This window comes from Coregonus clupeaformis, chromosome 1 (assembly GCF_020615455.1).
Source record: "Coregonus clupeaformis isolate EN_2021a chromosome 1, ASM2061545v1, whole genome shotgun sequence".
NCBI lineage: Eukaryota > Metazoa > Chordata > Actinopteri > Salmoniformes > Salmonidae > Coregonus > Coregonus clupeaformis.
In genome coordinates, this window is record NC_059192.1 from 48626696 (window position 1) to 48650872 (window position 24177).

A 24177-nucleotide genomic window follows, 5' to 3' on the forward strand; every position below is an offset into this window, starting at 1 on the left:
GAAATGTTAAAGTGGAAATTGCAAACTTTAGAAGCCTTTTTAAACCTGGAGTACACTAAAAGTTTGCATTTCCTTCTGTGCAGGACATTTTCTGCAACAACATGGTAATCAAATTAAGATCCTACATCTGTACAAACCACCAAGAGCTCAGAATTCCAGCCAGCAAACCTCATAAATGTTGCATAGTATCATAAATGTTACCATAGGCATTAGGGTTTCATAACAGCAATGTCTTATGCAGCATATTAGCATCCTATATGAATCCCCTTATCATCACCTTCTATGTGGCTGCTCAGAGTGTGTGTGTTTTCATACAGTGTTACTAAAGTGTTTGATTGCATTTGAATGAATGGCTGAATAAGATCACCTAATGTAAAGCCCCCTAACTTGCCTTCCATCTCACCAAGGGCAATGGGCTTAAGCAGAGAAGATATATAATATTCACCTGTATGACAATGATAACAAGGGTTTTATGCAAATACTGTGGAATTACCACTCTCTGCACGTTGTCCTCCTCATCCTCACCTTCACACGTGTGGCCGTCCACCGTGCAGACGGTGCACAGCTTTATTTAGCCTGTCTGTGGAAGTCTGATTAGAGTGCCTCAGACCTGCGCCACTCGTTGCAGATTGACGTCACACTACCACGTCTCCGCAAGGCATTAGCCGTACGGTGTGTGTGTGTGCTGGAGTGAAGGGGGGATTGGAGTCCCAGGCACATGTGCAGACAGCGTGCGGATACCCAGTGGGGGGTGGGCTTCGACTGATCCTATTCTCCCACTTGAACTCTCCGCAAATGGGATGACAAATATATAATCAGGTGCAAAATTATTGGCACCCTTGATAAAGATGAGCAAAAAAGACTTTGAAATAAATAATACAAATACTGAGCTATATTTTATAAAAAATAAAAAAAAGGTTTTATATTATTTTCTACTAATAACAATTGCTCAGATAAAGACATTCTGTTTAACAAGTAATAAAAAAAGAAGTGGTGGGTTTGGTGTCGAAAAACAGATGCATATGCAGAAAATAACCTCATACCTACTGTAAAATATGGTGGTGGATCTTTGTTATAGGGCTATTTTGCTTCCACTGGTCCTGGGGCCCTTGTTAACATAATCAGCATCATGAGCTTTACCAAGTACCCGGACATTTTAGCCAAAAACCTGGTTGCCTTTGCCAGGAAGCTGAAACCTGGTCGCAAGTGGATCTTCCAGCAAGACAATAACCCCAAGTACACATCAAAATCCACAATGAAATTGTTAGTTGACCACAAAATCTACATTTTGCAATGGCCATCTCAGTCTCTGGACTTGAACCCCATTGAAAACCTGCGGTTTGAATTAAAAAGGGTAGTCCATAAGTGCAGACGAAAGATATCAAGAATCTGGAAAGATTCTGTCCCTCCCAATATGTTCTCCAATCTCATAAAACATTTGAGAAAAAGGCTCAGTGTCGTTATCCTCGCAAGGGGAGGGTGCTGGAGTAGTGAAAACAGGGATGCCAATAATTTTGACCCGTCTTTTTTAGATTTTTTTTTTAAATTACTTGTTAAACAACGTCTCTTTCTCTGCACAATTGTATTCATATAAAATAATATAATTTTCAATATTTCTAGCATACAATATAGCTCAGTATTTGTATTATTTATTTTATACAGTATTTTTTGCTCATCTTTATCAAGGGTGCCAATAATTTTGGACCTGACTGTATCTCATTATATTGTGACTTTAGGTGGTTGGGAGAGGCGATGGGGGGAGCCCATTCATAAACTTCTCTTTTCTTCTCCCTGCAGATTTGCTGCAGAACTGGGAAGCTCCGCTCCATTCATACATTCAGGAGAGCAGGAGGGAAGATAAACTGACCCCTGACCTTTCACTTCTCTCCCAATTGGCCTGTTCTATAGAGAGCTTCTGTCGTTGAGGAGCTAAGACTCGGCTGTACTTGGCTGTGCAGGAGACACCAGTGAAGGGCGACACACCTGCAGCAGAAACAACAACAACGACAACTACCATCACCAAGGCCCCTAGTGTCAGACGTCTGGGAGTGTGAAAGGTAGAGGATGAGTGTTGAACCCTGAGAAGATTCCACTGGCTTTTTCTCTCTGAAGACTGGACTAGACAGGATACAACCTGCCTGATATTACAATAGGGACATTAGAGTCTCTGGAACCCATCAGACAAAACAAACCATTTGAAAACTGTTCCTCTACCCCATTTTACACATTTCACTCTCCATTTTTTTCTGCCACTCTGCAAAGATGGCCCTGTGTGTTTTGTTACTGGGGCGGACTGTTGCGTGTTGATCACGGGGGAGAGGTGACTCACAGCCAGGACCATGTCTTGGAAGAGGAACTACTTTGCGTCCGGAAGCGGCGGGCTGCAGGGGATATTTACCCCACGCACTATGACGTCCATCGCCCCCAGTAAAGGACTCAGCAACGAGCCGGGCCAGAACAGCTGCTTCCTCAACAGCGCACTGCAGGTAGGGTCACACACACAGACACACACAAACACACATAAATATTTGTTTTTCTCATTCATTTTTCTGCTTAGCTCTGAAGTGTTTGTGTTGGTCTTGTTATGTGTGGGCTGCAGGGTGTGATCTGTCTGTTGACAGCATGTATTCAGTGTGGTAGAGTGGAGGTTTACCTCAGCCCTCTGTATAGAGTAATAGACAAGTCCTGTGTGGCACCCTCAGGAAACTATAGTGGAACAAAACTTCCTCTCGTCCTCTCTCTCTCTCTATCCTCACTTGACATGACAGAGAGGGGGAAGCAATAACTTTAATGTGGCATGATATACACACAGAGTATGTCCCCAGAACTTCATGCTCTAAGTGTATCTTTAAATATTTCAGTGTGGTAATGTTTTCCACTCAGTCTGCTTCCCATATTTTTGGCTTCTCATACCCACATTCTCAGGGTAGTTTACACAGGGTTATTGTCAGCGATATAAAACTATTTGATAGATCTCATTATAATCAGCCTTTGTTCTAGACTAATCCCTCCACTGATGCAATACCGTAAATACAGATTTTAATTTTGTCCCATACAATGTCAATGGATAATAGATCAATGTAAAACAACAATAACAGCAATTAATTTGTTCTACTGTAAAACTATCCATTATTTAGTTGTCTTAAAATTCACCACACCAACAAGTCACCAAGTCATCCTTGAAGGATGTTAAGTAAATGATTGGTGAAGTAGGCTTGAGTCTTATGAAATGCCTGGTTAACCAGCCTCTCATTAGTGTACTCAAAGACACTTTACTTGACGTAGTGGGTGGGAGACTCATGTCCACTCTCTCATCCAGAAGGATTCAACTTGAACAAGCACACAAGTGGCTTGAGAAAATGCTTACCGTTGCCTTCCATGAGATTGCTGCCCAGGCACTGCCAGCTTTACTGGGAGGACCCACCGACACCGTAATTCAGGGAAGATGGGAAAGGCATTTCCTCAGCTTAGTATGGTGCCTGCCAGGCAGTCAGTCGCCTCACTCGCCTGTGACTTAAGCCAAGCTTTTAGACCCCATAAACAACTGTCAGACAGATGCTGCCACACACCATAATTACCCAGCCAAACAACCTGTCATTAGTTTTTTCTCTGTTTTTGGATTACCATTTAATCAGCCATATAGAAATACAGGGGCTTAGCTGACTGATAATACCTTCAAAGCTACAAATTAGTGTAATTTATGAGTCAGGAGACAGATGGGGGGGAGCTGATATTGTATTGTCTGCTGCTGGAAGCCATAACAATATGCAGAGACAGCACATCGAGAGCCCGGGAGCAAAAAGAGTACTTTTTTTGTCTGAAATTAAATGTTGTGCGTTAACTAGGCTTCATTAAGTTATTCTCTAGTATTGTCTCTTTGTTTGCCTACACATGGCTTAACAGGCATAACTTTGTTGAAAAAGTAATACTTTTTTCAAAAAAGTGTGAATATCGGCATATAGAAAGGATTCTAGGAAATAAATTCAATTCTGAGTTGGGCGCAGGCCTACTGTATGTTAGAAATCAAATCAAATCAAATTGTATTTGTCACATGCGCCGAATACAACATGTGTAGACCTTACCGTGAAATGCTAACGTACAAGCCCTTAACCAACAATGCAGTTCAAGAAATAGAGTTAAGAAAATATTTACTAAATAAACTACAGTAAAAAATAAAATAAAAAGTAACCATGATAGTTTGTTGGTGATGTGGACACCAAGGAACTTGAAGCTCTCAACCTGTTCCATTACAGCCCCGTCGATGAGAATGGGGACGTGCTCAGTCCTCTTTTTTTTCCTGTAGTCCACGATCATCTCCTTTGTCTTGATCACGTTGAGGGAGAGGTTGTTATCCTGGCACCACACGGCCAGGTCTCTGACCTCCTCCCTATAGGCTGTCTCATCATTGTCGGTGATCAGGCCTACCACTGTTGTCATCGGCAAACTTAATGATGGTGTTGGAGTCGTACCTGGCCATGCAGTCATGGGTGAACAGGGAGTACAGGAGGGGACTGAGCACGTACCTCTGAGGGGCCCCCGTGTTGAGGATCAGCGTGGCAGATGTGTTGTTGCCTACCCTTACCACCTGGGGGCGGCCCGCCAGGAAGTACAGGATCCAGTTGCAGAGGGAGGTGTTTATTCCCAGGGTCCTTAGCTTAGTGATGAGCTTTGAGGGCACTAAAGTGTTGAACGCTGAGCTGTAGTCAATGAATAGCATTCTCACATAGGTGTTTGTCTTGTCCAGGTGGTAAAGGGCAGTGTGGAGTGCAATAGAGATTGCATCATCTGTGGATCTGTTGGGGCGGTATGCAAATAGGAGTGGGTCTAGGGTTTCTTGGATAATGGTGTTGATGTGAGCCATGACCAGCCTTTCAAATCACTTCATGGCTACAGAAGTGAGTGCTACGGGTCGGTAGTCAATTAGGCAGGTTATCTTAGTGTTCTTGGGCACAGGGACTATGGTGGTCTGCTTGAAACATGTTGGTGTTACAGACTCAGTCAGGGACATGTTGAAAATGTCAGTGAAGACACTTGCCAGTTGGTCAGCGCATGCTCAGAGTACACGTCCTGGTAATCCGTAATGTTGACCTGCTTAAAAGTCTTACTCACATCGGCTACAGAGAGCTTGATCACATAGTCATCCGGAACAGCTGATGCTCTCATGCATGCTTCAGTGTTGCTTGCCTCGATGCGAGCATAGAAGTGATTTAGCTTGTCTGGTAGGCTTGTGTCACTGGGCAGCTCGCGACTGTGCTTCCCTTTGTAGTCTGTAATAGTTTTCAAGCCCTGCCACTTCTGACGAGCGTCAGAGATGGTGACTCTTTGCCTGTTTGATGGTTCGTCGGAGGGCATAGCGGGATTTCTTATAAGCGTCCGGGTTAGAGTCCCACTCCTTGAAAGCAGCAGCTCTACCCTTTAGCTCAGTGTGGATGTTGCCTGTAATCCATGGCTTCTGGTTGGGATATGTATGTACGGTCACTGTGGGGACGACGTCATCAATGCACTTATTGATGAAGCCAGTGACTGATGTGGTGTACTCCTCAATGCTATCGGAAGAATCCCGGAACATATTCCAGTCTGTGCTAGAAAAACAGTCCTGTAGCTTAGCATCTGCGTCATCTGACCACTTCCTGATTAACTGAGTCACTGGTGCTTCCTGCTTTAGATTTTTGCTTATAAGCAGGAATCAGGAGGATAGAGTTATGGTAAAATTTTCCAAATGGAGGGCGAGGGAGAGCTTTGTACGCGTCTTTGTGTGTGGAGTAAAGGTGGTCTAGAGTTTTTTTTCCTCTGGTTGCACATTTAACATGCTGGTAGAAATTAGGTAGAACGGATTTAAGTTTCCCTGCATTAAAGTCCCCGGCCACTAGGAGTGCTGCCTCCGGATGAGCTTTTTCCTGTTTACTTATGGCCTTATACAGCTCATTGAGTGCAATCTTAGTACCTGCATCGGTTTGTGGTGGTAATTAGACAGCTACAAAAAATATAGATGAAAACTGTTGGTAAATAGTGTTGTCTACAGCTTATCATGAGATACTCTACCTCAGGCGAGCAACACTACAAGACTTCCTTAGTGTTAGATTTTATGCACCAGCTGTTGTTTACAAATATACACAGACCACCACCACTTGTCTTACCGGAGTCAGCCGTTCTATCCTGCCAATGTAGCATATATCCCACCAGCTGTATGTTATCCATGTCGTCGTTCAGCCACGACTCGGTGAAACATATGATATTACAGTTTTTAATGTCCCGTTGGTAGGTTAACCGTAATCTTAGGTCATCTAATTTATTTTCAAATGATTGAACATTGGCTAACAGGATTGATGGAAGAGGCAGTTTACTCGCTCGCCGTCGGATCCTTACAAGGCACCCCGACCTACGTCCACGATATCTCCGTCTCTTTCTCATGCGAATGACGGGGATTTGGGCCTTGTCAGGTGTCTGTAGGATATCCTTTGCGTCCAAGTCGTTGAAGAAAAAATATTTGTCCAATACGAGGTGAGTAATCGCTGTCCTGATATCCAGAAGCTCTTTTTGGTCATAAGAGACGGTGGCAGAAACATTAAGTACAGAATAAATTACAAATAACGCGAAAAAACACAAATACTAGTACAATTGGTTAGAGGGCTGTAAAACGGCTGCCATGTTCTTTGGCGCCATTCTTGAGGTTTGCAACCCACTGTGCATTTAAATGGGTAATCTAGGAATGTGCATATGGCTGTATGGTATTAGAATGGTTTGATTCCAGTCTATACGTTTTATTATGATTTAGCCTATTGTACTGTATTGTAATATTAATTTGAGTTTACATACACTAAGTTGACGGTGCCTTTAAACAGCTGGAAAATTCCAGAAAATGATGTCATGGCTTTAGAAGCTTCTGATAGGCTAATTGACATAATTTGAGTCAATTGGAGGTGTACCTGTGGATGTATTTCAAGGCCTACCTTCAAACTCAGTGCCTCTTTGCTTGACATCATGGGAAAATCAAAAGAAATCAGTAATTGTAGACCTCCACAAGTCTGGTTCATCCTTGGGAGCAATTTCCAAATGCCTGAAGGTACCACGTTCATCTGTACAAACAATAGTACGCAAGTATAAACACCATGGGACCACGCAGCCGTCATACCGCTCAGGAAGGAGACGCGTTCTGTCTCCTAGAGATGAACGTACTTTGGTGCAGAAAGTGCAAATCAATCCCAGAACAACAGCAAAGGACCTTGTGAAGATGCTGGAGGAAACAGGTACAAAAGTATCTATATCCACAGTAAAACTATATCGTCATAACCTGAAAGGCTGCTCAGCAAGGAAGAAGCCACTGCTCCAAATTCGCCATAAAAAAGCCAGACTACGGTTTGCAACTGCACATGGGGACAAAGATTGTACTTTTTGAAGAAATGTTCTCTGGTCTGATTAAACAAAAATATAACTGTTTGTCCATAATGACCATCGTTATGTTTGGAGGAAAAAGGGGGTAGCTTGCAAGCCGAAGAACACCATCCCAACCGTGAAGCACGGGGGTGGCAGCATCATGCTGTGGGGGTGCTTTGCTGCAGGAGGGACTGGTGCACTTCACAAAATAGATGGCATCATGAGGAAGGAAAATTATGTGGATATATTGAAGTCAAGACATCAGTCAGGAAGTTAAAGCTTGGTCACAAATGGGTCTTCCAAATGAACAATGACCCCAAGCATACTTCCAAATTTGTGGCAAAATGGCTTAAGGACAACAAAGTCAAGGTATTGGAGTGGCCATCACAAAGCCCTGACCTCAATCCTATAGAACATTTGTGGGCAGAACTGAAAAATCGTGTGCGAGCAAGGAGGCCTACAAACCTGACTCAGTTACACCAGCTCTGTCAGGAGGAATGGGCCAAAATTCACCTAACTTATTGTGGGAAGCTTGTGGAAGGCTACCCGAAACGTTTGACCCAAGTTCCCACTGGGAATGTGATGAAAGAAATAAAAGCTTAAATAAATAATTCTCTCTACTATTATTCTGACATTTCACATTCTTAAAATAAAGTGGTGATCCTAACTGACCTAAGACAGGGAATTTTTTACAAGGATTAAATGTCAGGAATTGTGAAAAACTGAGTTTAAATGTATTTGGCTAAGGTGTATGTAAACTTCCGACTTCAACTGTACCTGCCATACTGCCTTAGAGGAGAGAGTCTACCTTATTGCCTTAGATAAGAGTGTCTGTCGGGGTGCCTGTCAGTTGTAGGAAGAGTGGAGTGCTTCCTGCTCTCCCTCTGTTAGAAGCTCACACTGGCAGATAGAATTTGACACAAGCTTTGGATAGAGGAAGGGGTAATACAAGGTCTCTCTCTCTTTCTCTATCTCTGTATCTCTCGCCTTCTCTCTCTTTCTCACACACACACACACAAACACTCACACACTGACACACATACTAGGCTGTATCTTGAAGAAGTCAAAAGGGATCCATCAAACGCATTTGGTCTGTCATCATAGTGGTCTCTGACTTGTGGTCAGATTCGCTTAGGTGAAGCAAACTTAAACCTGCGCCTTTTTTCAATGCTGAATTGGATGCCATTGAGAAAACTGTATTTTTTTGTCGCAAACATCCTTTCTGAATTTAAAAGTAATCCAATAAGTAATCATCTAGTTTTTCAAAAGTATCTGTAATCTGATTACAATCAATTTGCTGGTTATGTAACTGATTACAGCTAGTCCCGTGTCGCAGGCATCCATCTGCACCAGCATCGGTACCTGGAAATTGGGCGTCACGAGAATTAGATGGGAGCACAGGGCTTCCTTCAGGCGCCTGAATGCCGCTTTGGCCTCATCCGACCACTTCACTTTTTTTGGGAGGTGGGCCCTGGTCAGATCGGTAAGAGGGGAGGCTATAGCTGCAAAGTTGGGGATAAACCGGCTGTAGTATCCCGCCAGCACCAGGAAGGACTTGACCTGTGTCTTGGTGCAGGGAACGGGCCAATCACGAACTGCCTGGACCTTCCTCTCCTGGGGCTTGACGTTCCCCCGTCCGATCAAATACCCCAGGTACTCCACCTCCTCGAACCCCGGCTTGCATTTCTTGGGATTCGCTGTCAACCCGGCTTGCCCGAGTGCGTCCAGTACAGCCTGGAGGCACGTCAGGTGCTCTTCCCAACCTTGGCTGTGGATGATGATGTCATCCAAGTAGGCCGCTGCGTACTGTTGGTGGGGTCTGAGGACTCAGTCCATCAGGCGCTGGAACGTGGGTGGGGATCCATGGAGACCAAACGGGAGGACCCGGTATTGGTATAAGCAGTCCGGTGTTGAGAATGCCGTCTTCTCCAGGGAGGAAGCTGCCAAGGGTACCTGCCAATATCCTTGGTCAGGTCCAGAGTGCTGATGTACCGGGCCTTTCCCAACCTGTCGATAAGCTCGTCCACCCTCGTCATGGGGTAGGTGTCGAACAAACTGATGTCTTTCACCCCCGGAAGTCATTGCAGAAACGCAGACTACCGTCCGGTTTGGGCACCAACACGATGGGGCTGCACCATGAGCTGTAGGACTCCTCAATGACTCCTATCCTCAGCATACCCTCCACCTCCTGCCTTCCTTCAGGCCTCGGGGATCCGGTATGGCCTGTTTTGTACCGTTTCTGCGGTCTGGGTGCAGACGTGGTGTTCAATGAGTAATTTACGGGTCCCAGCTTCTCTGTCACCTCGTACGGCCCGTGCCATGTGGCCAGGAACTTACTTTCTGCAGTGGGGATCAAAACTAGCACCTTGTCACCCACATGGAACTCTCAGGGCTGGGTACCCCGATTATAGACCTTGGCTTGAGCGTGCTGGGCCTTCTCCATATGTTCCCTTACCACTGGCCATATGGCTGTCATCCGCTCCCTCATCGCCTCTACGTGTTCCACCACACTGCGTAAGGGGTCGGCTGGGCTTCCCACACCTCCTTGGCGAGATCCAGTAGACCAAGGGGTCTCCACCCGTAGAGAAGTTCAAAAGGGGATAACCCAGTGGAGGCCTGGGGCACTTCTCGAATTGAGAACATTAGGTGGGATAGTAGCTGGTCCCAGTTCTTCCCGTCCCGCTTGATGACCTTCCGCAGCATTTGATTGAGCGTTTTATTGAACCGTTGCGGGTGAAAGATTGAGGTCCGGATCTGCTTTATCTGTAGGAGACCACACAAATCTTTAATTAGTCGGGACATGAACTCGGTACCTTGGTCGGTCAAGATCTCGTTTGGGATGCCCACCCGGCTGAAGAGGTGGAACAGCTCCCGGGCCATTCCCTTGGAGGCTGCTGCCCGTAGGGGAATGGCCTAAGGATATCGGGTGGCATAATCTACTATTTCCAGGATGTACCGGTGTCCTTGGGCCGTTTTACCAGGTGGCACACTATGTTCATGGCAATGCGTTCAAACGGAACTCCGATGATACAACAGGTTATTTTTTATTTGGAAATGGGGGTATCGCCAGTCACTTGGGCCACGGCAGCTTTCAAGTTCGGATCCTCCCACTGGGGTGTCCCGAACTGTCCCCTCAGGGGGCTCAGGGCCGGTGTCTCGGAGGGTCCCTCGAAATCGAGGAGGGGGAGCATGGGCTCCTCCTCCGGTTGTTCACCAGGTGAGGTTGGTTCCGGCGCCCCCTAGGACCCCAACGCCGGGTCCATAGACACTGGGTTGGCAATCGCTTGCTTCCGGGCCGTGCAGGCGACGGTCCGTCCCCGCTCTCGTCGGTCACCGGCTCGTACTCTTTTTCCCAGCTTGTGCCGCGATCAGCGGACAATCTCGTCCCACGAGGAGGGGTACTGGCAACTCAGGTACGGCACCCACCCTCATCTGGCAGCTCCCTTGTGGCGTCACGATGGTATCCTGCCCGGTCAAATACCGCTTGGTGTTGCCGTGGACACAGGAGACGGACATCTCCTCACCACGGTCAGTCGGATGGGCCAGCAGGCGCGCTTCTAAGAGCGTTACCACACTCCCGGAATCCAACAGAGCGTGGGTGTGGTGACCGTTCACTTTCACTGGGACTATGGGTGCTGGTGGTTCGCTGTGGGCCCAACAGGATGTGACGTAGTTTACTGCGTGTTCCGGCTCCGGGGCCCGCTGATGGCATCGACTCCTCTCGACCCGGGCAATTCCATGCGAGGTGTCCCAAGATGCCACACTCAAAACACCTCCTTTGGTCTTCAACCACCTGGGGGTCATCGGCAGCAGTTCGACTCTCCCATGGCTGTCTCTCCTCGGGTCTGCAGTCCTTTAGCCCAAGCTGACTGTCGGATTGGGGAGTACGGTGGTGGGGTCGTCCTTCCTACCCCTCCGACGGCTCCCAGACTCGGCCTGCGTCCCCTTCAGCAGGGCCTCTGTATTCTGGTGTGTCTCCTCGGCTCCCAAGAGGTCCTCCAAGGTCTGGGGCGTGCGTAGCCTCGCCGCCCTCTTCATGTTGTGTGGTAGCGCCCATAAGAAGTGATCCATGACCACTTTGTTGATAACGGGAAGGGTGGCTACATCGGTTAGGAGCCATGCCCTGGTGATGGGCAGTAGGTCGCTCATCTGGGCTTGGGGGGAAGCTTCGGCCACGAACCTCCAGTCGTGGACCGGTTGGGCCCGACGGGCCAGGCTGTACCCGTACCAGCTGAGTACCTCCCTCTTGAGACAGTCGTAGTCAGCCGCCTGTTCGGTGTTGAGGTCATAGTACACCTTTTGGGCGTCTCCGGACAGGAACGGGCCCAGCAGACTCGCCCACTTCGCCTTGGGCCATCCATCCCGGAGTGCTGTCCGTTCGAACGTGCAGTGGTAGGTCTCGATGTCGTCATCATCCGTTAGCTTGATTAAAAACTGATTGGGATGCGATTCGGTCTGCGTTTCTCCTCGCAGCTTCCTGACTTCCTCCAGCAGGCGGACATTTTGTAGACACTGTTCTTCCAGCGTTCGTTCCTGAATGTCCTGTTGCGCTTGTTGGGCCCGAATGAACTGAGCTATCAACTCGGCCATGCTGATACTGCGTAAATGTCAACCCTGGTCTGACCACGTTGTCAGACTTGCCCGCATTCTCCACCACTTATGGCAGACCTGGGGGTTTGATCAAGACGTTTACATAGATCAAACACAGACCCAAGTGTGATACCTCAGTTTCAAGTGTGTTTATTTAAAACAATAAAGAAAAAGAAAATAAACAGGTCTCCTCCAGGAGACCTCTTCCGGGTTACCGCCTTCTGGGCTCTTAGGAATGCTGTCTCCTCTGGGGTAGAACACAGAGCCCCTCGGTTTTATCAGACCGTGAGGACGTCTGTCCGGTAGCAACCTCTCACTACCTCCAACCCCCCCGTGTGCTCTCCTCCTGGCAGCTTTATGGGCCCCGTACAGCTGGTGAGCAATCAGCCCCTTGATTACTCACCAGCCTCAATCAGCCCCAATTAGTCCTGGCCGGATGACCCGTCGAGACCTGGCACTTCCAGCAGAGGGAGCCACCGCCGCGTGATGTAGACTCTGTCTGTCACCAGGCCTCGACGAGTCTCCCCCTGGTGGCTTGTCTGTGGTACACCACAGTTGTTATAGCATTCAACCCACATAATGCATATTTTTATTTATTTTTTATTTCACCTTTATTTAACCAGGTAAGCCAGTTGAGAACAGGTTCTCATTTACAACTGCGACCTGGCCAAGATAAAGCATAGTAGTGCAATAAAACAACAACACAGAGTTACATATGGGGTAAAAAACATAAAGTCAGAAATACAACAGAAAATATATATACAGTGTGTGCAAATGTAGCAAGTTATGGAGGTAAGGCAATAAATAGGCTATAGTGCAGAATAATTACAATAGTATTAACACTGGAATGCTAGATGTGCAAGAGATTATGTGCAAATAGAGATACTGGGGTGCAAATTAGCAAAATAAATAACAATATAGGGATGAGGTAGTTGGGTGGGCTAATTTCAGATGGGCTGTGTACAGGTGCAGTGATCGGTAAGGTGCTCTGACAACTGATGCTTAAAGTTATTGAGGGAGATAAGAGTCTCCAGCTTCAGAGATTTTTGCAATTCGTTCCAGTCATTGGCAGCAGAGAACTGGAAGGAATGGCGGCCAAAGGAGGTGTTGGCTTTGGGAATGACCAGTGAGATATACCTGCTGGAGCGCAGACTACGGGTGGGTGCTGCTATGGTGACCAATGAGCTAAGATAAGGCGGGGATTTGCCTAGCAGTGATTTATAGATGGCCTGGAGCCAGTGGGTTTGACGACGAACATGTAGTGAGGACCAGCCAACAAGAGCGTACAGGTCACAGTGGTGGGTAGTGTATGGGGCTTTGGAGACAAAACGGATGGCACTGTGATAGACTACATCCAATTTGCTGAGTAGAGTGTTGGAGGCTATTTTGTAAATGACATCGCCGAAGTCAAGGATCGGTAGGATAGTCAGTTTTACGAGGGCATGTTTGGCAGCATGAGTGAAGGAGGCTTTGTTGCGAAATAGGAAGCCGATTCTAGATTTAACTTTGGATTGGAGATTCTTTATGTGAGTCTGGAAGTGCATTTAATGTTTTTAAAAAATTATTGAAACCGAAAACCGTGATTTTATTTATTGATAATCGAACAGAAACCGAACCTAATCGCTCAGCACTACAGTGTGAATACCTGCCTGTTGCCCAAACAAATATCTTTAGCTTTACCCCTCTCTAACATCACTGCTACATTTTTATCTCATCATGAGTTTTTGAGGCATGCAGTGCAGGGACACACAAAAGGCCATTGTCTTTGAGTTTACATTTTTCAGTCCCCAAAGATGATAATAATAATTAATTATTTATTACATTTGTAAAGCACTTTTCATTATACAGAATAATCTCAAAGTGCATAAAATAATTGTTTACAACCAAATAGAATGTTAAAATTTTTTGACACAACTAGACAGGGCAACTGACACAAAGAACCCAGCTGACGCTACATGGGACAAGGACACCAAGGAGCACAGCTATCAACAGAAAGCCTTCCTAAAGAGAAAGGTCTTTAGGCCCATTTTAAAGTAGCCCAGAGTCTGTGGTGCCTTCAGGTGGTCCGGGAGTGCATTCCAGAGGCTGGGGGACGGTCAAGCTGAAAGCCCGATCCCCCAAGGAGCCCACATCTTGCTCAAATGTTTGAAAGTGAAACCTGCATACCGAGGCACATAATAAGAACCAGTTGAGTTACGGGAAAACATTAGAGGAGGAGAAATGTAGCATCTAGAGACCGACCCCCTGTGTTTGTAAACACCTATCTGAGTGTAACTCACACCCATGACCCAGTTTAAGATTACGGACTGACCTTCTGGCGTTTTAAGTATTAGCTTCCTATCATGTAAATGGAATCCAAAAGGAATGTCAAGACTGATATGTACGCTTTAAACAGGATATAATGAAAACATGTATAAAGTATCTTTAGATTGACTGCAACATTCTAGTGTCTCGTTTCCTAACACCTGGCATTCAGCATCTACAGTGCGTTCAGAAAGTATTCACACCCATTGACTTTTTCCAAATGTTGTTGTGTTATAGCCTGAATTTTAAATGGATTAAATATAGTTTTTTTTCTTGCTGGCCTATACAAAATACCCCATAATGTCAGTGGAATTATGTTTTTCCAAACTTTTCCAAATTAATACAAATGAAAAGCTGAAATGTCTTGAGTCAATACGTATTCAACCCCTTTGTTATGGCAAGCCTAAATAGGTTCAGGCGTAAAAATGTGCTTAACAAGTCACATAATAAGTTGCATGAGCTCAATACAAGTGTTTAACATGATTTTTGTATGGATCAACAACCTTGTAGTTACTCCACAATACTAACGTATTTGACAGAGGGAAAAGAAGGGAGCCTGTACAGAAAAGCAAATATTCCAAAACATGCATCCTGTTTGCAACAAGGAACTAAAGTAATACTGCAAGACCTGAAAATGGTTCTCTAGCAATGATTAACAACCAATTTGACAGAGCTTGAAGAATTTTGAAAATAATAATGGGCAAATGTTGCACAATCCAGGTGTGGAAAGCTCTTAGAGACTTACCCAGAAAGACTCACAGCTGTAATCACTGCCAAAGGTGCTTCTACAAAGTATTGACTCAGTGTGAATACTTATGTAAATGAGATATTTTTGTATTTAAGTTTCTATACATTTGCAAAAAATTCTAAAAACATGTTTTCACTTTGTCATTCTGGGTTATTGTGTGTAGATGGGTGAGAAAAATATAATATTTAATCCATTTTGAATTCAGGCTGTAACACAACAAAATGTGGAGTAAAGGGGTATGAATACTTTTTGAAGGCACTGTATTTAATTCACAGCCTATTATGTACAGTTGGGGCTGCAGTTTGCAAGGATTTATTCATTCATTTTAATATGTTATTGTGTTCTTATAGAAGAAAAATCTTTCTGCAACAAGATTTGCAACTCAGTTTTCTCTGTGTTCTTTATTTCTCCCTCACTCCCATCCAGACTGATCACATATGTTGGCTGACTATCACAGTAAATGGTCTGCTCTGTGACTGTCTGCACAAATATCTGGTTGTAATAGATTCATTTAGTAGCTCCTATTAAAGCCATCGTGGGAAAAGAAAGGGGCATGGGAGCATGTAAGTCACACTGCATTGAACGGTTCATTGAATGTCCCATAAATCCCAGGGGTAAATCATGTCACTCTTTTTTATAAGCTGTCCAATTTAGCACTGAAGGACCCAGTTCCATTTGAAATAGGAAATTCCATTTGCCAAAGGACAGTTCCACAATACTCTCTGATATTCCAAATAGGAAAAGAAGCGGCCCATGGCATCCCTCTGTCTGTGATTCTTTATTTTATTTTGAAAACCTCATCAGATGGAAATCTGGCCAATCTAATGGTCCTGTGTGTTGGGTATTTGGCCATCTGTCTTTCATGGGTTCTAGGGCTTGAGATGGAAGGAAGGAAAAAGCAACTATTACTTAACCCATTTCGCATTACGATTCATGACTGGAGCAAGCAAACAAAGCAAAGCATGACTACTTCCAGGTGGCAGCTCAGTACTTCCAATGACCTAATCATCCCTGGAGACTCAAATTAACAGCTTGAGTTGAGCATTTGTCTGCTGTTCACAATTGCTTTGTGATGCTTGTTTTGATTACAGTAATTACTTGCACAATATGGGTCTTTCTGATTTCGCCACGTTTCTAGCCTAAAGTTGCTTTGAGCAGCACACCTTCTTTTTAACAATAGATAGACTGTCCATAGTTCTGATTTAAGTGCAGTGTTGGGAAAACATGAGGGTCACACTTTATTTGGATAGTCTGGATTTTCCATCTGTAGTTGCTGTACAGATGGTCATACTATCAACAAACTATATGTTGATAAGCAACTGCTTCCTAAGGTTACAGTTAGGGTTAGGTTTAGAATAGGGGTTAGGGTAAGGGTTAAGGTTAGGGTTAGGGTAAGGGTTACGTTTAGGGTTAGGATAAGGGTTAGGTTATGGTTAGAGCTAGGGTTAGGGTTAGTAGATAGTTAGTTGAAATTTTACTGATTGTCTGTAGATGGTCTATAGAGCATCTACAGATGGACTATCCAAATCAAATGTTACCAAACATGAGTAATATATCACCTGACATCCCATCTCAGGAAACAGATGTCCTGGGGTTCAACAGAGCCCTTCTTCCTCTATCCCTCCCTCTTTCCTTCCATCAGTCCCTCTCTCTTTTCTGCCATCTCTTTTTCACATGCACTTCATGATAATTCAGAAACAACAACGGCTCTTTTCTTCTGCTGGGATATCACTTTTCTCCAGAGCTGTCCAGTCGGGATGACTTTGTCATGCCCTCCTGCCTCTCTCATTTCCATAGCATGTACAGAACAAGGCCCGGGGGAGATGGTTCGAGGCCAGTAGGAGAGCAGCATCTGTGTCGTGTGCCCCACTATCAACCCTCTCCTCCACAGTCCAACAAGGACATGCAAACCTGGGAACGAATGTGTTGAGCTTAGGATGGCATGCAAGTGTTGTATAATTGTGACCAAAGTGATGTAGGCTGGGAATACCTCAGGGCCCTACAGGGCCAATAGAAATGGCACGTTTGTGAATTGTAGTAGTTGGGCCTGTGCTCAGATGAGGAGCAGGGTTGTTGTGTTGTTCTGACATCTGATCAGGATGAGGGAGCGGGCTGGAACATTGCAGTAACAAGCAGCTCTGTCCCATGTTACCATACAGGCAGACACCTGTCTTCCTTTGGCTCTCCTATCAATCCCATATGGAGAAGTTAGGTACTATATCTTCATTATCTGCACTCATAATTTAGTCATTTAGTAGATGCTCTTATCCAAAGAAACTTACAGGAGCAATTACGGGTTAAGTGCTTTGTTCAAGGGTACATCGTCAGATTTTTCACATAGTCAGCTCGGGGATTCGAACCAGCGACCTTTTGTTTACTAGCCTTTTGGTTACTTTTGGTTACACAAAAAGCTTATTTCTCTCATATTTTGTGCACAAATTTGTTCACATCCCTGTTAGTGAGCATTTCTCCATGATAATCCATCTACCTGACAGGTTTGGCATATCAAGAAGCTGATTAAACAGCATGATCAATACACTGGTGCACCTTGTGCTGGGGACAATAAAAGGCCACTCTAAAATGTGCAGTTTTGTCACACAACACAATGCCACAGATGTCTGAACTTTTGAGGAAGCGTGCAATTGGCATGCTGACTGCAGGAATGCCAACCAGAGTTGCCGCCAGAGAATTTAATGTTTAATTCTCTACCATAAGCCGTCTCCAACGTCGTTTTAGAGAATTTGGCAGTGCGTCCAACCAGCCTCATAACCGCAGTCCACATGTAACCACACCAGCCCAGGACCTCCACATCCGGCTTCTGCACCTGCAGGATCGTCTGAGACCAGCCACCCGGACAGCTGATGAAACTGAGGAGTATTTCTGTCTGTAATGAAGCCCTTTTGTGGGGAAAAACTCATTCTGATTGGCTGGGCCTGGCTGCCAAGTGGGTGGGCCTATGCCCTCCCAGTCCCAGCCATAGCTGCACCCCTGCCCAGTCATGTGAAATCCGTAGATTAGGGCCTAATTTATTTATTTCATTTGACGCATTTCCTTATATGAACTGTAACTCAGTAAAATCGTTGAAATTGTTGCATTTACAATTACATTTACGTAATTTAGCAGACGCTCTTATCCAGAGCGACTTACAAATTGGTGCATTCACCTTATAGCCAGTGGGATAACCACTTTACAATATGTTTATTTTTTTGGGGGGGTGGTGGGGTAAGGGGGGGGGTAGAAGGATTACTTTATCCTATCCCAGGTATTCCTTAAAGAGGTGGGGTTTCAAGTGTCTCCGGAAGGTGGTGAGTGACTCCGCTGTCCTGGCGTTGTGAGGGAGCTTGTTCCACCATGTTGCATGTTGCATGTTGCGTTTATATTTTTGTTCAGTATAGAACCCACATAGGAGGTCCCTTATTTGGTTCCAGGTTCCAAATTGATAACAGAATTACAGAAAAATCAGTAACGGAATTATTGCAATCGAATTGGCTACAATGGGAAATCATAGTAGTCACAAACCACAGTTGGATCACCCGCTACAGTCCTCCCTTCCACTGGTATACTGTTATCTTCAACTGTTATTATTCTCTTTCTGTCATCTGGTGGTCAAAGCGAGAGTGTGAAAACAGTCTGGACAACCCCTCCCTCTCTCTCTCTCTCTCTGCCTCTCTCTTCTATCTCTCTCCAGTTAATGTTACCTCTCTCGGCTCTTACTGACACATACCCATTAGCCCCCTCTCTTTCCATTTACTGTAAACAGCATCCGCACACACTGAGGACCGACCAACACCGTACGTCCATGGAGGTTGAAAAGTAGTTGAAATTTGGTCAGTCTGCCCTGGCCTTGATTTGAACGTCCACAGACGTCGATTTTGTGGCCAGTTCGGACCGGCCTTGATTTCAACGTCTACAGACGTCTATTTTTGGTCCGGTCTGGACCAAATCTGAACCAATCATTGTCTGTCATCGATGTATATGTTTCACAAGTTTGGACAGCACAGTACATACAGTACAGTGAAGCACAGTAGAGTACAGTACAGTAAAGAAAAGTAGAGTATAGTTCAGTACAGTACAGTAGAGCACTAGGGCAGAGTACAGTATAATGTACTATACTGTATTGTACTCTTCTATGATGTGCTGTACTATACTGTGCTCTACTGTTCTGTACTGTGATGTCCAAACTTGTGAAACATATACATCGATGATTGGTTCAGATTTGGTCCGGTCCGGACCAACCAAATTTGGCCTTGTTTTGTGGCGAAGTTCATTACGATATTAGCCAGTGTGTAGAATAAAACCCATACAGTGGCTTGCGAAAGTGTTCACCCCCCTTGGCATTTTTCCTATTTTGTTGCCTTAAAACCTGGAATTTTTTTTGTGAAACAAGAAATAAGACAAAAAAACAGAACTTGAGCGTGCATCACTAATCACCCGACCCCCCACCCCCCACCCCCCCCCAAAGTCAATACTTTGTAGAGCCACCTTTTGCAGCAGTTACAGCTGCAAGTGTCTTGGGGTATGTCTCTGGCAAATCTTGGCAAATCTAGCCACTGGGATTTTTTCCCATTCTTCAAGGCAAAACTGCTCCAGCTCCTTCATGTTGGATGGGTTCCGCTGGTGTACAGCAATCTTTAAGTCATACCACAGATTCTCAATTGGATTGAGGTCTGGGCTTTGACTAGGCCATTCCAAGACATTTAAATGTTTCCCCTTAAACCACTCGAGTGTTGCTTTAGCAGTATGTTTAGGGCCATTGTCCTGCTGGAAGGTGAACCTCCGTCCCAGTCTCAAATCTCTGGAAGACTGAAACAGGTTTCCCTCAATAATTTCCCTGTATTTAGCGCCATCCATCATTCCTTCAATTCTGACCAGTTTCCCAGTCCCTGTCGATGGAAAAACATCTCGGGGTGATGAGAGGTGTTGGGTTTGCGCCAGACATAGCGTTTTCCTTGATGGCCAAAAAGCTCAATTTTAGACTCATCTGACCAGAGTACCTTCTTCCATATGTTTGGAGAGTCTCCCACATGCCTTTTGGCGAACACCAAACGTGTTTGCTTATTTTTTTCTTTAAGCAGTGGCTTTTTTCTGGCCATTCTTCCATAAAGCCCAGCTCTGTGGAGTGTACGGCTTAAAGTGGTCCTATAGACAGATACTCCAATCTCCACTGTGGAGCTTTGCAGCTCCTTCAGGGTTATCTTTTGTCTCTTTGTTGCCTCTCTGATTAATGCCCTCCTTGCTTGGTCCGTGAGTTTTGGTGGGTGGCCCTCTCTTTGCAGGTTTGTTGTGGTGCCATATTATTTCAATTTTTTAATAATGGATTTAATGGTGCTCCGTGGGATGTTCAAAGTTTCTGATATTTTTTTATAACCCAACCCTGATCTGTACTTCTCCACAACTTTGTCCTTGACCTGTTTGGAGAGCTCCTTGATCTTCATGGTGCCGCTTGCTTGGTGGTGCCCCTTGCTTAGTGGTGTTGGAGACTCTGGGGCCTTTCAGAACAGGTGTATATATACTGAGATCATCTGACAGATCATGTGATACTTAGATTGCACACAGGTGGATTTTATTAAACTAATTATGTGACTTCTGAAGGTAATTGGTTGCACCAGATCATTACCAGTTGTTGTCTTAGCCCTCTCGAATAACACCTGTGATTGCGTTATGCCTCTCTCCCATGTCAATATGCCTAGCCTATTGCTGTTTGGGTTAGTTCTTATTATACAATTTCACTGTAGAGCCCCAAGTTCAGCTCAACCAGCGTCAGAGAGCTCCTTTGTCCCACCCCCCATACACGCGGAGATCGGCTAAATCGGTACCTCCAGTGATGCTATCTCTTTCATAGTTACCCAATGCTTAGGTGTACCTCCACTGTACTCATATCCTTGTCTGTACATAATGCCCTGAATCTATTTTACAATGCCCGGAAATCTGCCCCTTTTCTCTGTACCCAACGCACTAGAAGACCAGTTCTTAAAGCCTTTAGCCGTATCCTTATTCTATTCCTCCTCTGTTCCTCTGGTGACATAGAGGTTAACCCAGGCCCTGTAGCCCCCAGTATCACTCCTACCCCCCAGGCGCTATCATTTGTTGACTTCTGTAACCGTAAAAGCCTTGGTTTCTTGCATGTTAACATCAAAAGTCTCCTCCCCAAGTTTGAGTTATTCACTGCGTTAGCACACTCTGCCAACCCTGATGTTCTAGCAGTGTCTGAATCTTGGCTTAGGAAGGCCACCAAAAATTCAGAAATGTCCATTCCGAACTACAACATTTTCTGTCTAGATAGAACTGCCAAAGGGGGTGGAGTTGCAATCTACTGTAGAGATACCTTGCAGAGCTCTAACATACTATCCAGGTCTGTGCCCAAACAGTTTGAGCTTCTACTTCTAAAAATCCACCTTTCCAGAAATAGGTTTCTCACTGTTGCCGCCTGCTACAGACCCCCCTCAGCCCCCAGTTGTGCCTGGACACCATATGTGAATTGCTTGCCCCCCCATCTATCCTCAGAGTTCGTACTGCTTGGTGACCTAAACTGGGATATGGTTAACACCCCAGCCGTCCTACAATCTAAACTAGATGCCCTCAATCTCACACAAATTATCAAGGAACCTACCAGGTACAACCCTAAATCCGTAAACATGGGCACCCTCATAGATATCATCCTGACTAATTTACCCTCTAAATACACCTCCGCTGTCTTCAACCAGGATCTCAGCGATCACTGCCTCATTGCCTGCGTCCGTAATGGGTCCACGGTCAAACGACCACCCCTCATCACTGTCAAACGCTCCCTAAAACACTTCAGCGAGAAGGCCTTTCTAATTGACCTGGCCCGGGTATCCTGGATAGATATTGACCTCATTCCATCAGTAGAGGATGCCTGGATGTTCTGCCTGCTTTCCTCTCCATCTTAAATAAGCATGCCCCATTCCAAAAATTCAGAACTAAGAACAGATATAGCCCCTGGTTCACCCCAGACTTGACTGCCCTTGACCAGCACAAAAACATCCTGTGGCGTACTGCATTAGCATCGAACAGCCCCCACGATATGCAACTTTTCAGGGAAGTTAGGAACCAATATACACAATCAGTTAGGAAAGCAAAGGCTAGCTTTTTCAAACAGAAATGTGCATCCTGTAGCACTAACTCCAAAAGGTTTTGGGACACTGTAAAGTCCATGGAGAATAAGAGCACCTCCTCCCAGCTACCCACTGCACTGAGGCTAGGAAACACTGTCACCACCGATAAATCTACGATAATCGAGAATTTCAATAAGCAACATTTTGCTACGGCTGGCCATGCTTTCCACCTGGCTACCCCTACCCCGGCCAACCGGTCCACACCCTCCGCTGCAACTTGCCCATGCCCCCCCGCTTCTCCTTCACCCAAATTCAGATAGCTGATATCCTGAAAGAGCTGCTAAATCTGGACCTCTACAAATCAGCTGGGCTAGACAATCTGGAGCCTTTCTTTCTAAAATTAACTGCCGAAATTGTCGCAACCCCTATTACTAGCCTGTTCAACCTCTCTTTCGTATCGTCTGAGATCCCCAGAGATTGGAAAGCTGCCGCGGACATCCCCCTCTTCAAAGGGGGTGACACTCTAGATCCAAACTGTTACAGACCTATATCCATCCTGCCCTTCCTTTCAAAAGTATTTGAAAGCCAAGTTAACAAACAGATCACCGACAATTTCGAATCCCACCGTACCTTCTCCGCTATGCAATCTGGTTTCCGAGCTGGTCATGGGTGCACCTCAGCCACGCTCAAGGTCCTAAACTATATAACAACCGTGATCGATAAAATACAGTACTGTGCAGCCGTCTTCATCGACCTGGCCAAGGCTTTTGACTCTGTCAATCACCGCATTCTTATTGGCAGACTAAATAGCCTTGGTTTCTCAAATGACTGCCTTGCCTGGTTCACCAACTACTTCTCAGATAGAGTTCCATGTGTCAAATCGGAGGGCCTGTTGTCTGGACCTCTGGCAGTCTCTATGGGGGTGCCACAGGGTTCAATTCTCGGGCCGACTCTATTCTCTGTGTATATCAATGATATCTCTCTTGCTGCTGGTGACTTGCAGATCCACCTCTACACAGACGACACCATTTTGTATACATCTGGCCCTTCATTGGAACTGTGTTAACAAACCTCCAAACGAGCTTCAATGCCATACAACACTCCTTCCATGGCCTCCAACTGCTCTTAAACGCTAGTAAAACTAAATGCATGCTCTTCAATCGAACGCTGCTTGCACCCGCCCGCCCGACTAGAATCACTACTCTCGGCGGGTCTGACCTAGAGTATGTGGACAACTACAAATACCTAGGAGTCTGGTTAGACTATTTCGCAACTAAGCCTCCTTCACTCATGCTGCTAAACATGCCCTTGTAAAACTGACTATCCTACTGATCTTTGACTTCGGCAATGTCATTTACAAAATAGCTTCCAACACTCTACTCAGCAAATTGGATGTAGTTTCCACACACTGTATATAGATTTTCTATTGTGTTATTGACTGTACGTTTTCTTTATTCCATATGTAACTCTGTGTTGTTGTTGTTGTTTTTATCGCACTGCTTTGCTTTATATTGGCCAGGTTGCAGTTGTAAATGAGAACTTGTTCTCAACTGGCTTACCTGGTTAAATAAAGGTTAAATAAAAAATAAATAAAAATAAATAAATACAAATTAGGGGCTTCATAGCAAAGGGGGTGAATACATATGCACGCACCACTTTTCCGTTATTTATTTTTTAGAATTTTCTGAAACAAGTTATTTTTTTCATTTCACTTCACCAATTTGCACTATTTTGTGTATGTCCATTACATGAAATCCAAATAAAAATCAATTTAAATTACAGGTTGTAATGCAACAAAATAGGAAAAATGCAAAGGGGGATGAATACTTTTGCAAGGCACTGTATATGCAAATAATGATATTGCATATTTCTACCTTTGTGTACCAATTCAGGAAGAGAATGACATTCATATCCATAACGATGATTAATTTATGTGTAGTACAGATCAGAGACCCGTGATGTAATTCTGTTATCGGGTGTAAATCCACTTCACTTACTGTAGTTCAATAACCAAAATAGATTTTTTCAAACTCAAGTTGTCACACCATAGCTGACACCCAATTATTTCCACAGACATCTTTTAAT

The 24177-nt window shown here is 45.0% G+C and overlaps 1 protein-coding gene across 4 annotated transcripts in view; it reads left to right on the forward strand.

The window, feature by feature from the left end:
* LOC121569797 (inactive ubiquitin carboxyl-terminal hydrolase 54-like) overlaps positions 1-24177 on the forward strand; it is a 141249-nt gene that overhangs the window by 59749 nt on the left and 57323 nt on the right. For all 4 annotated transcript variants that reach the window (XM_041881002.2, XM_041881019.2, XM_041881029.2 and 1 more), the window contains exon 2: positions 1798-2486. In XM_041881002.2, coding sequence (XP_041736936.1) covers positions 2340-2486 — 147 coding nt within the window. In that variant the 5' untranslated portion in view covers positions 1798-2339. The remainder of the gene's footprint in view (positions 1-1797; positions 2487-24177) is intronic.